A 17,594-nucleotide genomic window follows, 5' to 3' on the forward strand; every position below is an offset into this window, starting at 1 on the left:
TGTGCTTAAATTTTACAGTATAGAGAGATTTGAATGAACTTATTATCTTGAAAGACTGCACAGTTCATTTGTTTAACATAATTCCCACAAAAAAGTAAAACTGCTAAATCTCCATTCCTTATAAATTTCATTTTGATTAAGTTCAAATATTTTTTGTTAATCATATTATCTGGTGGATATTTGACACTTATAAATAGACTATGTGGACTTTTCTCATGAAAATTGCACTGTTTTTTGTTTAGTACTTATTCTTTATTGTTAAGGTAGAATAATATATTTTTTGAAAAGATATTTTTAGGAGATTCATTTTGAAATCTTATCAAATTGTGTAATTACATTTTAAAAATCTGGGTAAGGTGGTTGTTTTATGTACCAAAGTTAACGAAAACTAATAATTGGGAAATCACTGGAAATTAATAACTTTCAACTAATACAACCCATTCATAACTCTATCAACATAACTTTTATAAAAAATTTATAAAAACTCTTATAAGAATTCTCAAGAATAAAAACCAGTTTATTAGTTTTATGGTGATAAAAGTTCTGATTACATTGATCCTCATATTTTTCTCTGTTCCAGAGTTGGGGAATAGTTTCCATTTGTTTAAATATCTCAAAGTCAAAAGGCAAGCAAATTTTCTATAATTGCCATTCTTTATCTACTTACCTTCCAACATATGCATATTCAGTTTTACTTGTACAAGATTTTGAATGTAGGCACTGAGAATATAAAGACTATTAAGACAGTCTGCAGTGAATGAATTTCTAGGCCAGTCGGTGAGACCATTCTTTACAACGGTGAATACTGTGAGGGGGAAGTATCTAAAGATATCTGTTCTCCCTTTAATGTATACATTTAATATAATCCCAATCAAATTTCCTACAGAGCTGTATTAAAATTTCCTACAGAGCTGTATTAAAACCTGACTTTACATTTAATATAATCCCAATCAAATGTCCTACAGAGCTGTATTAATTCAATAATTCTGAATTACTCCCCAAAGAATAAACACTTGAGAACAGCAAAGAATAGAGGAAAAGTAGAGGAGTGAGGATGGTCTTGTCTAAACAGATATTATCACATACTCTAAAGCTACATTAACGAAAAAGAGTATGGTGCTAGCACGGAAACAGAGATCTCTGGGAGAGAAGACAAGTACAGAAACAGGCCCAAGCAGATACAAGATTCTAAGACAAAAGTGGCATTTCAAATAAGTGAATAAAGGATGGGTTGGGACATTTTGGGGAAATAAAATTAGGTTCCCACTTCATGTCAAAATTTAAAAGTAACGATGAATAAAAAAATTTGAAGACCATGTGGGTGAATCTGTAATTCTGAGATAGCTAAGGACTGCCTAAAGCATGTTACAAAACAAAAATTATAAAAGATTTAAAAAGCAGTTTATGTTAAATAAAAAGAAATATCAGTTGGGCAAAAGAAGAAAACAAACAAAAATGCAAAAAAATCATGAAGTTTTCCTAAGTGTGATATATATGTCATTGATGGCACCTAAACTAAATTTAGATGTTACATTATAATTTTAATAAGCCATTTGTGCATTATAAAAAATATAAAGATTACATTAAATATAAAAATCACATTAAACCTGTGAATTCAAATATTTTATTGCTTAGGATGAGGTCAAGTTGGTTGATTTACTTTTAAAATAATGTTTTTTTAAAAATAAACTATTACTATAAAAATGAAGCAAAACAGAAAAGTACAAAGAAGAAATTAATAAAAATCAAATATCCCATCACTGAAAATGACCAGAACTCACATTTGGTGAAAATTATTTGGGAAAGAGGTGATGATGATCCAAACAGTGGCTATGCCTAGATAAGTCAGAGATAAGTAAAACTGTGGTATCAAAACAGGCTGAAGATGGCCGGGCCTAACACAACACTGGACTAACACGACATTTCCAGTGATTGAAAATAAAGACAATACAGTTTTTAAAAAATATATTAAAAAATTTTATATGCTTATATTACTGTAATGACAGTCACTAGTCCAGGTGTTCGAGCTAACCTTTATATTTAATTTCCTAGTATAAAAAAGTTAACACTTTTCTAAAAAAGAAAAACTAAAAAACATATATATATATACATGCTTTTGAAAACTCCAGCCTGAGACAACATAGATGGATCTTCAGAGCATTATGCTAAGTAAGTCAGACATAGGAAGACAAACACTGTATGATATTACTTATATACAAAATCTAAAAAAACCCCAAACTCAAGATCAGATTTGAGGGGTGGCGTAACTGGATGGAAGAGGTTAAAAGGTATGAACTTCCAGTTATACGATAAATAAGTACTAGGGATGTAATGTACATGACGACTGTAGCTAACACTGCTGTGTGACATATAGAAAAGCTGTTAAGAGAGTAGATCCTAAGAGTTCTCATCGCAAGGGAAAAACATTTTTTTCTTTTTTGTATTTATAGGAAATGAACAAACTTATTGTGGAATTCATTTCAAAATTTATGTAAGTGCCATACACCTTAAACTTATACAGTGTTGTATGTCAATTATATCTCAATAAAACTAGAAAAACAATCTTTAACCCTCCCTCCACCCCCACCCAAAAAAACCCAGCCATTTCCTCCTTAGGATGGTGCAAAGATGCAGGGATAGTTAAATGAAGCAAATTCACAGATAATCCATAATAAAGAATCCATAATAAAAATGGTGATGCTTGTAGTTAGCAAACTGGGGGAGTGACTTGAGGAAGTATAGTTTAGGGACATGGGTGAGGTGTGAGAAGTCACCACATGAGAGTGCTGTAGGGCAGTGGTCTTCAAAGTGAGGTTCCTCGACCAGCAGTATCATCCGCAACATCTGAGAATTTGTGAAAGATGCAATTTCTCAGGAGCCATCTTAGGCTTAATTCATCAGAAAATCTTGGGGTGGGCCACACAAGCCTTTTGAGGTATTCTGATGTTCGAGTTTGAGAACCTCTTTCTTAGATTTACGGAAACAAGATCAGAATCACCATTTTGCTCAGGTAGTTGATCAGCTTAGTTCGGGTCTGTGTGGTTTGTACTTCTGCGCTCTTGTTGTAATTCTATAAAGTCCATTTAAAGGAAAGACTAGGGAAAATAATAGTATTGGTGTAGAGCTTACTTATTTTGTTGTGTGATTTCTGAACCTCAGTGTCCCCACCTTGGGATACCATCACCTACCTCACGGGTTTGGTGTCAATTCAGTGAGATGACACAAGTAACACACTTAGCACAATGCTCGGTATGTAGTGAATACTCACATTATTAAATCAATAATGAAGAGAAATATCACAATTCAAAAACAGACCAAGAACATGAACTGGTAATTCACAAAAGCATAAGTACAAGTAAAAAAAGAGAAAAGTCATTAAATTTTCTAATAAGCAATTAAATGCAAAGTAAAGCAGTGAATATCACTTTTGCCCTACAAACTAGCAGAGATAAGAAAAATAATAATATTCAAAGTTGTCAAGGGTGTTTCAGAACATGCAACTTCATACACTGCTAAGGACTATGTAATTAGTACAACCTTTCTGAAGGTGTACAGTACCTTTGTATTCTACTGACAGAGATAAACTCTGCAGTGGATTATATTGAATAGTGAGATTAGGGTTTGTAGAAACTGAAATGCACCAGTCTGTCTGATAACTAAAAACCAGAATATTGGGCACTAACACTTGAATTGTTTACATGTACCTGTGATCCCTTAAAGGACAATGTCTGTATAGAACATATGTAACAATTCTCTAGGATTTTCTCATAAAGGGAGACTTTCTAATAAATTCAAAATAACTTGTCACAAATCTGAGAATAAAGGTAGATTTGCCAACATTTACCAAAAAGCTTTAAACTGCCCATTAACCCAGCAATTCCATCAGAATGTATATTCTAAGGATATAATAAAGATTTTTATAAAGGGATGTTTAGCAGAGATTATTATTATATCCTAGACATTTGAAAATAAGCTTGTTCAAGAAAAGTGGATTCATGGATATATCTAGGTATCTGGGGGTGGGGGTGGGAGTGGTGTGGTGTGGTGTGGTGTGGTGTGTGTGTGTGTGTGTGTTTATTCATAAGGTGGAAAACCATGGAGTCCAATAAGTGATGCTGTAGAATATTCCTTTTCACAGAAAGATGTCCACAGAAAGACTGTTCCCTGAAAAAAGAATGTGAAGTACGAAAAATAGTGGCATTAAAGTGGATAATAGTCATTTCTGGATGACTAAATAAGGAATTTTTATCATCAGTTTTGCTTATCTGCCTTTTCTATTTCTCTATAATGAATAAGCATTACTTATATTAAGGCAATAAAAGTTATTTTAAAATTCAAAGGTAGTTTCTCAATAAATGGCATAACTTTTCAGAAAATTTATATTCGAGTTATTTTTCAGCCTCCAAACTATAAGCTGAATTATAAAAACTATAAAATTATGATTTTAAGGCTTTTTTGTATGCTAGTAAGGGCGGGTAGGAATTTGTTGTTCATTTACCAGGATACAAGCTAGTAGTGCTGAGAAAGAGTTTTAAATGTCAAAGTGAAAAGCCAAAACAATAGATTTCTTCTTATTATGATGTTTGTCACCCACAAAACCAAAAATGTGTAAAATATCCTGCATTTCTCAAACATGAGTAATGTATGTAACTCCTTCTTTAAAAAGTTTAGTAAGTAATAAATGTACTTTTTTTTAAATGAAAAAAATATAGAAAAAAAATATGTAAAAGGTTAATCTGCCTCTCATCCCTGTCCCCAATTCCTTTCCCGGAAGCAACCACTATTACTCGTTTCCTATGCATCTTTCTACAGATATTCTAGGGGTATATAAGCATACATATATATATATACATACATATATATATCCATTTTATTTTATTTTTGCACAAATGGTAGCATATTGTATATGATCTGCACATTTCTTTTTTTTTACTTGGCAGCAGATCCTAAAGATCATTCCGAATGAATACCTATAGATATGCCTCATTCTATTCCATCATATGGCTATCACACAGTTTAAATGGTACTTCCTCAACAGACATTTAAGTTATCTAGAATCCTCTGTTAGCACTGGTGATGATAAAAAGAGTCCAGAAAACATACAGTACATAACATTGTATATAGCTATAAATGTGTTTGTAGGAGAAATTCCTAAAAACGGAATTGACAGATTAAAGCAAATATGCATTAAATTTTGACAGATATTTTGCTAAAAAGCCCTTAAATAAATGTATGTGAATGCCCGTTTCTCTATGTCCTCAGGAAAAGCATATCACCAAACTTTGATCTTTGCTTGAATGACAGGTGTTCTGTAATTTTAACTTTTCTTATTATGAGTGAATATTACTCTCGCTTACTATAAATGGGGTTCAGCCATTTGTATTTCCTTTCTTGAGAATGGCCTGTTCACTACAGAACCCTTTTAAGAACAAAAAAAATTCTGGGGAGAACTTATACTTCTGTGGGCCCTTCTTTTGAAGAAATAAAATTTTACTTATGAAAATGACTTTCAATTGAAACAGTCACTGCAAAAGAGAATCCTGTGATTATAACATAAAAAATTTAAAGATAATCTCAAAATTGAAACATCAAAATTATAAAAATTTTAAATCTCTGTAGGCCACTCTATGCCCCTCCCACAAACTTTCCCTCATTCTCTAGTTTGAGAGAGCCTAATTGTGCCAGAAACTTTTAAGCAGTTATCTCGCACAAGACGACCCACGCCCACGTTTTTCAACTGTTTTTACCTCTCCTTTTCTTGCCACATCTCTTCTTTCTAACAGAGCTCATAAGCTCTGGCTTGTGTTTTGCTAATTTCTGTATTTATGTCTTGGTTACTGTTCCAACTTAGCAAACCTCACTGGCAATGTAAAGTTGAAGAAAACCTTTTCTGACACTTTTGATCATGAAGTCCACTCACCTCTGTATTGCATAAACTCTCCACACTGAATGTGATTACGTACGTGCCAGTATATGTGTCTGTGTGCTAGTGTAAAGGTTATCTATTTGCTTTACTTGTGCATATGTTCCATCCTCCCACCTAAACTTTGAGATTCTAGAGGTTTCTTCATTTTTATCCCATTTCATCAAATGAAATCTGCCTGACATCCAAGTAGCCAAAGAGACGGTGAGATAACACGGTGTGCTTACTACTGTGCCCTCTGACTTTTTATTTATTTCATTCCAAACTAATCTTAGTTGCTTCTGCTGGCTCAATTTTATTTTAATTTCTGCCGGATGGATTGACTTACTAGGGGACATAAGCTTTACCTGTCTTGAAGTCATGCTTGCCTGTATGTGCACAGCCCGAGTTTACACAGACTGCAGGCAGGATTTCCCTGTCTTCCAGGGCAGGTGAAGCTTAGCCTGTGAAGATGAGCTGCATGGGGCTGAATCCAGCCTCCACTCCTTACTTGTTATGTCATTTTGGGCAAGATGCTTCATGTCTCCAACAACTTTTTTTTTAATCCATAAAATGGGGATTGTAATAATTCCAAACTCATAGGGTTTCTACAAGTTTATGATTGAGATAATCCAGGTAAAGCACTTACCTGGATTAGGTATGGTGCCTTTGCCAAAGTAAGAACTAGCTTTTCAACAAAGGTTCATACAACTTCTCCTTTAACAACCATCACCTTTCCAGCCCAAGTGACCACTAGGGTTTAAACCAAATCATCGCCCACAATTCAGTATCAACTTAAGGTAATTACATAGACAAAAATTTATAGCAACATTTTATGCTTGCATAGATCAGAACTTACCCCTTAATACCCAAATGGCACCATCTAGGCTTCCATTTTTTAGAAAAATTTCTGCTGCGATATTCACAATCTGACATCTTGGTGCTAACTTCTCAGGCCCTGTCAGTCCTTTTAAACTTGTAAAATGTATTTTTAATTCATATAGTTTATCTAAGACCTTCCTTCCCTAGAGTAAAAATAAAGAACACTCATTGAGTATTAATCGTTTAGAGTATTACAGAGATATAAAGTCACACTGATAATCATATAGAAGTCAGTTATCCAATTCGGATCATCATTCTAGACTGATGGTTCTCAAACTGCTCCAAGACTCTCTCCTTAAGCCCCTTCCTGCTCAGCCACAACAGTGGAAGGGGGAGAGGAGAAAGCAGGGCTTTGCCTCATTTTAACCAGCCCCCGCCATGGGGCCCCTTTCAGCACTTCTCCTTCATGTGTTTTATACATTGTGCTTCCCCTAAAGATTTCACTTGGCAAAAGGATGTCATGCTTTAGTGTAGAAAACTACTGATTATAAGGTTTTTGCACGTCTTCTGTTGATCACCTTCAGATTCAGGAGAGAGGGAAAGTGAAAATGAAGAAAATCTATTCCAGAATTTGGGTAAAGAATGATAGTGGAGAAAAGAAGGATAAGATTGTTGGCTGAAAATAGTTACTTCGATTTACTAGATTAATTATTTCACGTAGTCTACATAAAGATTGTCTCTAGTCTAGACATCAGAAACTGGACATTTATTATTTTATATCAGGGGTCAGCAGTTAACTTTTTCTATAAACGATCAGAGAGTAAATACTTCAGGCTTTGCAGGTCCCATTTGGTTAGCTGCACACTCTGGTTGGTGTTTTTTAATTTCTAATTCTTTAAAAACATAAAAAACATTCTTAGCTCTTGAGATGTACAAAAACAGGCTATGGGCCAGATCTGGCCCTTAGTTTGCAGACCCTTGTTTTATGTTATAGTTTATATTATTTTGAATCAGATGCTATTATAATGTCAAGGTACTGTCAATGTGGCTATATAAATAGTGCATTTTTCCAAGAGATAGCAGTTTTACCTTAATTTTAATGGTTTTACTTTTATGTTCCAAATACGTTTCGTTAAAAAATCATACTAAGATAATAATTTGTTCTAAATAAGATTAAAATACAAACAAATTCACCAGCCTCTTAAGAAAAAAAAACCTAATAAAAATAAAATATACTAAAATTTGAGCAAAATCAGTCTGTATTTTTTTGGCCGGGGGGAGGAGGCAGGGAGGGGGTGCAAGGAAAGCAACTTTATTTGGAAAGCCAGCAAACCAAGAAGATGGTAGGCAAGCATCTTAAAGAACCATCTTAAGAAAGTCAGAGTTCAGGCTTCTTTTATGTCAAGGGAAGGGGGAAATGGGAGGGGTAAGAGGTGATGATGACTGCAGACATCTGAGTGCCAGCAGGAGCCCAAAGAAGATTGTGAAATTTCTTTGTACTTAGTCTGTTGTCAGTCTGTTTTTAAAAAGAGTCTTTTTAGTAGGTAGTCCTTAATTTCTCAAGCCTTAACTATCCAAGAAATTAATACTATGGTCAACTTTAAGCTACACTGTGAGGCCAGGGACAAGGTACATTTTGCCCATTCTGAGCCTACCGTAAAATAAATGCTAAACCTCTTGAAGACCTTCTCTACAATGATTCTGTTGTTTTTAATTAAAAAAAAAATTCATGACTTTTGTATGTGTATGAGCGACTATGTACTTAAATGTTATTAAACTCATTCAATTTTGAAATAACTGCTTTATAAAAAGTAACAAAGGATACATTTTAAAGTTGATTCAATAGTGACCGCATTCTCAACTGTTCCACTCTTTGTCACTCCATTCCTCAGCACTTCTTCTCTAGTTTAGATTTTCTTGTCCTCTACTGAATCTATAACTCCACCTGCCACATCAGGGAACCCTAAACAATGGCAGTACAATATGATCTGAAATCACTAGACCACATCTATGGGCAGCTAAACCTCAAAGGAAGATAGTAAGAAATATTGTAAATAGTGTTCCAGAGCATTCTCAGAGGTGATTTTTAAGGAGTTCTGTTAATTGTGAGTATCCTGTGTTCATTTAGAAAAGGTGTCTTGAACACTTACAGAATTACAATGCGATGAATACTCAGGAACTGGCAAAATAAATTTTGAATTCAAAGTTGCTTTGAATAAATATGATATTTAGCACAGCCTCCGAAGTGTTCCCTATACTGAAATTCTTCATAGTAGCAAAGTCCCATGCCACCTCCTTTTCACATTTGCCTAATATACCACCTAAGAATTCAATTATTCGTCTGGGACTCATTTTGTCATTTGTGATGATTATTACAATTGTAGGGTTAACTTATATTCTGTCTAAAAATTTAAAACTAACATAGTCAATACCAAGCCAAAACAGAAATTTAATGAAGTACCTTGGACCACTGCAACAGCTTGTGATAGAAGTACATAGCACTGATTCCGATTCTTCCCAGCAAAGTTTTATCAACTTCACTATTTTGTGGATCTTTGCTAACTGAAACACAAAGTAGGCATTTGGAAGAAAGTGAATGGTCACTTAAAATGATAGAAAAGGCAAATTAAAATGGAATTACTGACACTACCACAAATACCAGGTGTCGGCAAACTACAGCCCACAGACCAAATCTGGCCCATGGCCTGTTTTAATTAGTCTGGGGGCTAAGAATTTTTTTAAAGGATTGTTTTAAAAGAAAACAAAACCATGTGACACAGATCATATGAGATGTATACAAAGCCTAAAATATTTACTATTTAGTTCTTTACAGAAAGTTTGCCAACCCCTGATAATATGGCAGTGAACAGCTCATATAAAAAAAAAGTCTTAAAAATATGTGAATTTTTATAAAATATTGAATGTCAACTGTAATTGAAAAATAAAAATATGTGAATTTTGTTGACTCATAATAGTGAAGATAGTAACAACTTGGATGATTCAAAAATTCAGGTGCTTCAATATGATTTGCTAGCAATAGTTTCACCAATCTGAATGAAAAGAAAAATGAGAACATGAAACATTTGATATTAAAACACCAATTTTTGACCTTATATCATGAATCTAATTTAACAATAAATAGATGGAAAATTTATAAAAAGAAAGAAGTATTTGAAACCTGCAATATCAATTTATCCCCAACATGGAAAATATTCAGAGCTTTACATTGCTGTTAAGAATATCGCACCACCCTAACCCCTAAGACTCAGACCAAAGCAGTGACATTTTACCTGTTTCAGCAAATTCACAAAATGGAACACCTGGTCTCTCTTCTTTATAGTCTTTTGTTAGTGTTTCAGCAATACAAGCACAAAATCTCTGGAAATCTGCAAATTTTTCACAGCCCATTTTTACATTAATGTATAAATTTCCCAATTTGGTCCAGTCACCTTTTTCTTTACAATGCTATCAGAATTATTAAAACAAAAAAAGAGAGCAAGCTGTCATTTATGCAAACATTATCAGTAGGCGTATGCAGGCATTAGATATATAGAAATTAATGACATAAGCCCTGCAAATCTTATAAACTGACTGACAAATGTTACATCAATAACATGCTATTGTACGATTTGCTTTTCTGACTACAGCAGAGCCTTTATAAGTTCTAGATGGCAATATACATTGTTTTTAATGATCTATTTCCTAATATACTTAATGATGTCACCCACAAAGTGAAGATAAATTTTATAGAATTTCTTCTATAAAAGGGGCTACAAAAAAATTTTCAGTAAACTTCCCATCTTATTTTCTATTATAAACTAAAAAATAGTTTTCCACACCAACCAACAAAAACTGGTTTCGAAGATATAAATACTTAGACCAATAATTGCTAGATGCATACAAAAACAATCTTAAATTAAAAAGTAAAATCATCCTGACAGTCTTCTATTTCTTATACTCTAAATTCTTGGTGAGTGCACACTGATCTTGCCCCCGCCGCCCCCCGCCCCATCATTTCACATACTGCAGCCATCCATGGATCATGACAGGTAAGTGAACTTTCTTGTGCACTGAGGGAGTCTGTTCAGTGACAAGAATTAAAGGCTAAGCTTTAGATTATTATACCTTAACGTAAGTTAACTTTGAAAGTGAGTGATTATTTCCAGAATTCTTTTCAGAATAGTCCACAATTCCAAAAATTATGTTTGCATTTCAAAGTATTAAAAAAAATTAAACATCTTTTTCTTGAGCAGTTTTTCTGTGTAACAGCTACATTTCTAAAACTTTTCCTAAAATGCGGTTACTATTCAAAGTTTCTTTACTGCTATTGGTTTTCAAAGATCCCAGCAACTTATTTACAAAATAAGTGTCATACCTCTATTTCATTCAAGGCCGACTCTAAATCACAGGTCCAGTTCTTTTTAAATTGCCTCATTTGTAACCTTTACCAATAGAAAAGAGTTAATTAAGTTCACCCTCCAAAAAGTCACTATTGCTCCTAATTCATTTATTTTACCGTTTATACCTAAGAGACAGGAGAAAAAAAGAATGTAGTAATATATTATACAAATTCTTTAGAGCTCAAAAAATGGCAACTGCACAGATACCTACCTCAAACCATTTCTTCCCCAAACCATAGGCAACAAGAAGGAAAAAGCAAAGTCCACATGAAACCATACCTTCAGTCTAACCTGAAGACAGAGAATGCCAAGGCTTCAAATAATTACGAATAAAAAGAGAAAAAATATTAAATCCCAGCACTTGATCTCTACTGTTCCCACTCCACCCTCACTGCTCCACAAAGATTTGTGACAAGCAAGTCAGATATAAACAAAAACAAAGCAAAAACATCTGTAGGAAGAAAACAAAAAGGAAAATTACCAGAGGGATCTAATATTGATTTTAAAAATACCACTACAAAGACTAATCCACACTAAGTTTGAAAATGCTGAAAAAAGTGTCTGGGTAGATCAGAACACAGACCCACAGCAGAAACTGAAAAGTTTATGTGGTTTATAGAAGGCAATTTGAAACACATCTGCTGGGAAAGAAAGGACAAAAATGAAAAGGAGAAGCGTCCTTTGGCAATTGGAGAGAGGAAAACACTAACAAGGGGAAAGAGGAAGGTGCCACTGAACTAAGAATACTGCATATCAGCCAATTATGGGTCAGTTATGGTAATGAATCCCAATGCTCTATAAATTATTACAAAGCATTAAAAAGGAATAACCACTTCCTAATTCCTTTTGTGAAGCAAGTATAAAATTGATACTTAAACTAGATAAAGAAAGGACGAAAGAAGAAAACTAAAGAACATCATTCATAATGATGATGCAAAAAAACTAGATAAAATATTAACAAACAGATCAGTTTTACAAAATGAAAAGAATTATGAGGATGGTTGGTGGTGATGGCTGTACAACAATGTGAATGTGCTTAATGCCACTGAACTGTACCGTTAAAAACAGAAGATGAGACTTAACTTTGTGGCTCCAAAAAATAAGGAAGTAGTAGAAAAATGAAGAGAACATGATGAAAGGATATAGGCACCAAAAGTCAAATCTGGAACAATTCGAGCATCAAAATAATCAATAGTAGGTTTGGAATGATATATATCCCATGGAATAAAATAAATACCCATGAGTTCAAACTGATATAAATAATTGAATAAGTAAATAAATGGAGAAGGGACAGCTTTTCTTTCCTTCTTTTTTTTTTCTGGACAGCTCTTCTTTATTGAAGAATTCCAATTAATAAAAGTAGAAGAAATAGGGAAAATATGAAATCACCAATGGGCAAATGTTACAGTAGTACCTTGCCGAAAAGATCCACTGATGAATACTAAAATTAATGTATGAAGGTTGGAAGAGATAGGATAAAGCATAATGCTAAAGATATTTATTTACTATAAAGGGACAAATAGTAACTTCATAGTGTAGAAACCTGACAGATAACATTTTTAGCTAAGTGATCAAGGTTAACTTAACCAGGAGTAAGATATTTTGATACCATGTACCCCTACTATGATGCAGTGAAATCTTTAGTTAATGATTCATACGACAATCAATTTCCTGGTTTTGATAATTACACTGTTATTATGTAGGATGTTAACATGAAAGCAAGCTAGATGAAAGGTACATGAGAAGTCTCTATACTATTTTTTGTAACATTTCTGTAAATCTAAAACCATTTCAAAATAAAAAAATTTTAAGTCATTAAATATGTTAACAAACTTCCTAGATTATAGATACACTTATATTCTCACTCATATCCTGAATGTAAATGTTAGAATTCTTTGTAGCAGCCTTATCTACTGAAAGTGAAAGCCTTTCAACGGAACTATAAACTACCTAAGTAAAAACTATCATCAAAATCAAAGTATGAGTGTCCATTAAAACTCATTCCCCTAGTCCAGAAAAGGGTAATTACTTCAAAGTGTGTCAGAAAAATTCAAATATAAAATAATAAATACTAAAATTTTCTCCCTCTGCCTTGAGGTCGGGTCCACACTCCCAAGCACAATCCACACCCTTTAACTACCCACAGTTATTTTCCTATTCTCTCCATCAAATAGGTCACTAATGTTAATACATGTGAAAAAATACTAGACAACTGTTTTGAAGAAGGAGCATAGGAAGGGGCAAAGTGTATAAGGATACAATTTTCAAAATTAGGGGCTGTAAGATAAACTGTAAAAATATTTATCTGATTGTGTCACTTTGATCATTTAAAAACTACGGCTGATTTGTCTGGATTCTTCTTATACCAAGAGATCCTTTTCCCAGTCATTGCATGAAGGGTGGAGTCGTGTAACTAACTGTCCTGGGCAGAAGGGTTCTGCTGCTCCTCTTGAGCCTGGATGCACCCACTTCCCTTGTGCCAGCTGTCAGTGAATCTGGCAGGAGACTGACATCTGCTAGCCATTCAAGCTCTCCGCCATAGCTGTCACTGCCTGGAAATGCGAAGTTTTTAGCATATGGCCCAGGAAGAAAGACTTAATGTTTGGAAGAAAATATCGATGCACCCTACTTACAAATGGATTATATCCCAGAACCCTGTGCTAGACAAATTGCATTTTTAAAAAAAATTTATTTTCTAGGTTGTCTTAATTTTTTAACCTCATGTCATAGTTTTTGTAGATAACTCAAATATTATTATCAGTAGTTAAAGAAATGAAAAAAAAATCATAGAACTTGAAAAACTCAAATGTATCTTCAATGATAGTGACTAAAGGAAAATAGTATTACTTAGTAGAATTATTGCAATTCCTTAAAGGGAAATAATATTACTTAGCAGAATTCCTGCAATTCTCTCATCGTGTGCCCTGGCATCCAGGGCACTAGAACAAGCCTATAGATTATTTAAAATTTTCAAGAGGCTTCTGTCAGACACTGTCAATCTACAACTATTAACTTGTTTGGATCTAACTACTTAATAAATGAGAATATTAACCTATTTCTTGTGGCCTATGGACACTGAACTAAGACAGTCTGGAAACCTCTGTAGTAGAGGATAATGAGATAATGGCAGCTGTGGAAGCTCTCTAAAGGAGCTTTCTGGGCATTCTCTGGGCTTTGGTGGTTGATATCATCTGCTCTTTATCAAATCTGATTTGATTAAAAAGTTATGGTTCATTTAAATACCTATAATCTGTAGACTTTTCTCTATGTATGTAATAGTTTAAAAATTTTTGCAAAACCAATGGCTTTCCTTTTACTCAGTACAGGTATATTGTGGTACTACTCATAATTATCATAGGTTTTTTTTTTTTTTTTTATAAAGGCCTTTGGAGGCCCATAAGCTGAACAGAGAAAGCAAACAAGTGAGAGAAAGAATGAAGGAGAGGCATTAAATTATATTATTTAGCTAACATAAGAAAGAGAGTGAAAAAGAAAAAAGAATTAAGGTAATTTACATTCATGTAAGAGTGTGTGTCAAGGGGAAATAAGTTGTGAAACAGGATAAGAGATTCCTTTTATCAGGCATGGAAATGAAATTAGGTACAGAGAAAGGCTTGGTGAGGCTGGCCGGGAGGGCTGGCTAGAGGCAGCTTGACTAATGACAATATGACTAAGACTAGCCAAGAGATGGGAGGAGGGCTTACGGTGGGCAACTATCTAGATGTTTGGACATGTGACCAGTAATAAGTGTTTTGCCTTCATCCTTTATAAGACCCCATCAAAACATACATATTTTAGCCTTTTTCCTTACCTGGATTTCATTTCCAGAACTGCAGTTATTTCCTGTTTGGAAGCCTGTACTTGGTATAAGAGCTTAACAATATAGTTAAAGTGTTCTGGGTCAAGCACCATCCCTGCTTCAACAAGCTATAGAAGAGGAAAAAAAGTAGTTGCTGTTATAAAAATATGAATGAGTTGAAAACCAATGTGTGTTTTTACTAAGAGACTGATGGAAGAAATGAAAAAGACAAGTAGAATTAAAATTTCTTAAATAAATTTAAGCACATTTTCTTTAAATATTTGAGAACCACAATGAGATACCCTACTTCAAGAATTTAAAACAAAAATGAAAATGATAATTTGAACTCAAAAGTTGAACATTCTTCCTGTTCGCCAAGTTATCTTAACTGTTTTGTCACTTCTCTTCTCTGGTACTCACTCTGTCTTTTAGTATACCACTGGTATATACCTTATCCCTGATGAGAAACTTCCTGAAAAGTAACAAACTATGGTTTTCTACAACTACTGTGGGTGATCGGTAATATCGGAGTCAAAATATTTCCAGGCAAGTAACTCTATAATGTTTTGTAATATGGAACTAGAGGTGTTCTCTAAAATATTTGTTCATCTGCTACATAATTCCAATGCTGCTTCCTAAAGAAAACGGGGGTTTTCTGAAATAGATGGCTTGATAGTACCAAATACTGGGAAGTATTCAACAAAAGTAAAAATATTAATTACATTTTTAGAGCCATAAAAATTCTTTTTTTTTTTTGTTTAAAGCCAAATATAAAATTAATTAATTCCTAGCCACAATTTTTCTATCTCCTTTCTTTGTTTTGGTAATGATTTTCTACTTATATATTGATTTGTGTATTTATTTTTGTTATAAATGACCTTAAATATTTGTAAGAGGAGAATTTTTTTTAATCGTCCTTAAGGTGTAGCTACGAGGATAGTTTACAAATCAGAAAGAAGTCATCTGGAGTGCTTGGAACTATTTATTTAAGGGGAAGGCCTGTCAGTCACTGGAGTCTGCTTATAATTCCTGTTTAGGAGAAGAAACAAACATTTCTGAAAATAGAATTCTTTGGCATCAAGAATGTGAATAAAGGCAGTTTCAGAATGTAAGTAGAAATCATTTTCTTGAAAATCATTATTTCTAAATCATTTTTTCATTGATTATTCACTATCAGAGAATAAAAGTGATAAAATAAAACCATACCTTGCAAAAGATATCAATTAAAGCAGGCACAGCATTCCTTAATTTCATAGTTGTCACATGCTCAAATATTTCTAGTAATATTTTCACAGCAGGCTAGATAAAACAAAAAATGACACTCATTTCATGTCTTCTTTCAGTATACCTTAAGTTTCTCAAATTCGTTTATGCTGAGGAACAAAAGTGTTCTCTAGAAAGTATTCAACAAACATGGAAATTGAACAGCTAAAACATACAAACAAGAGAACAGAGGAATTAAAATATTAAAAAATTTTTTTTCAGGTTACTTACCAGCATTTTAACCATTATGCTGAGGTTCACTACCTGAAAAACTTCTTTCAATAAACAATGTTTGAGTAAAGAATTTAGAAGGTCATTTAGCACTTGTAAATCAAAGTGTTCACCTGGAGGAAACCTTCTGTAGTACTCCATAAACATGCTTACTGAAAATAAAAAAAAATATATATATATATATTAAAGTCATTTACTTTTAAGATAGTCATCTTTTCTAAATTAGATTATTTTTCTATATTTAAAGATTGAGCAGTACGAATTAATTTTCTTGAAAAGTATCTCTCCAGTATCAGAAATATTTGATAAAAATAATTTAAAGCAAAAGTTAATGGCAATAACATATCAGGCACTAGACTGGAAGCTAACTCATGTGTTCACAAAAAAATAGGTCCAAATTGCCTCATTCATCATGGTCTCAATATGAATACCCAGAAAGCCACACTCTCAGGGAGACTTCAGGTAGTAGCCTGGTCATGTATGAAAAAATGTATAATTTGGGGGTGGATGCAGACTATTTTGACACATACCCATTCTCGATGTTTTAACCCCACTAACATGTTGACCCTGGGGATACTTTTTATTCAAGTTTATGATTATGAACAGTGTATTAAAAATTAAAACACTAATTTCTTTTGAGAAAGTTTTTAATGTCAATTCAGTTCCTTACTCAATTTTCTATATAACGCTTAAACCATTTCCTATTTTTCCTCATTAATTTCACTAAAATTATTTTAATTGGGATTACTTCATTGGTTATTTTTCCCCACTCTAAAATTTCCCAGGTCAAAATCCATGCACCTTAGCTGAAACTGCCTTAGAAAAATTACTTTGGGTTTTGTGTTAATTATTTCTGCCCCAAATACTTATTATCTGGATTATTTGATGTTGCCTGGGAAAGTCAGTAGCTACTAATAAAATTCAATAGCATAACAGAAAAATTAATGTTGAAGTTATAACTTTTAACAATTTTAATAATACACTATAATAATATTCAACTTGATTCTCAAGTCTCTTTATATACTACAATCTTTTTCCTGGGCGCCTACAGATTAATTCTTCTGGCTATTCAGTTTGCATCTACACAGTTGCCTATGTAAGAAGCAGATCAAGTGATAACATGAGAAATTCAGTGTTTGCTACTACAAATTATTAATAAAATGGAAATGGCATATGT

The 17,594-nt window shown here is 33.3% G+C and overlaps 1 protein-coding gene across 1 annotated transcript in view; it reads right to left on the bottom strand.

Annotated features, from left to right (window-relative positions):
• The window catches only part of TOPAZ1 (testis and ovary specific PAZ domain containing 1), a 63,331-nt gene that overhangs the window by 11,053 nt on the left and 34,684 nt on the right, over positions 1 to 17,594 (bottom strand). The window contains 7 exon segments of the mRNA XM_011357481.1: positions 6,762 to 6,927; positions 9,186 to 9,286; positions 10,015 to 10,189; positions 11,100 to 11,166; positions 14,936 to 15,051; positions 16,130 to 16,222; positions 16,418 to 16,569. Of these exon segments, the coding sequence (XP_011355783.1) occupies positions 6,762 to 6,927; positions 9,186 to 9,286; positions 10,015 to 10,189; positions 11,100 to 11,166; positions 14,936 to 15,051; positions 16,130 to 16,222; positions 16,418 to 16,569 (870 nt within the window).

Source organism: Pteropus vampyrus, unplaced genomic scaffold (genome assembly GCF_000151845.1).
Source record: "Pteropus vampyrus isolate Shadow unplaced genomic scaffold, Pvam_2.0 Scaffold35, whole genome shotgun sequence".
In the NCBI taxonomy this organism is placed as follows: domain Eukaryota; kingdom Metazoa; phylum Chordata; class Mammalia; order Chiroptera; family Pteropodidae; genus Pteropus; species Pteropus vampyrus.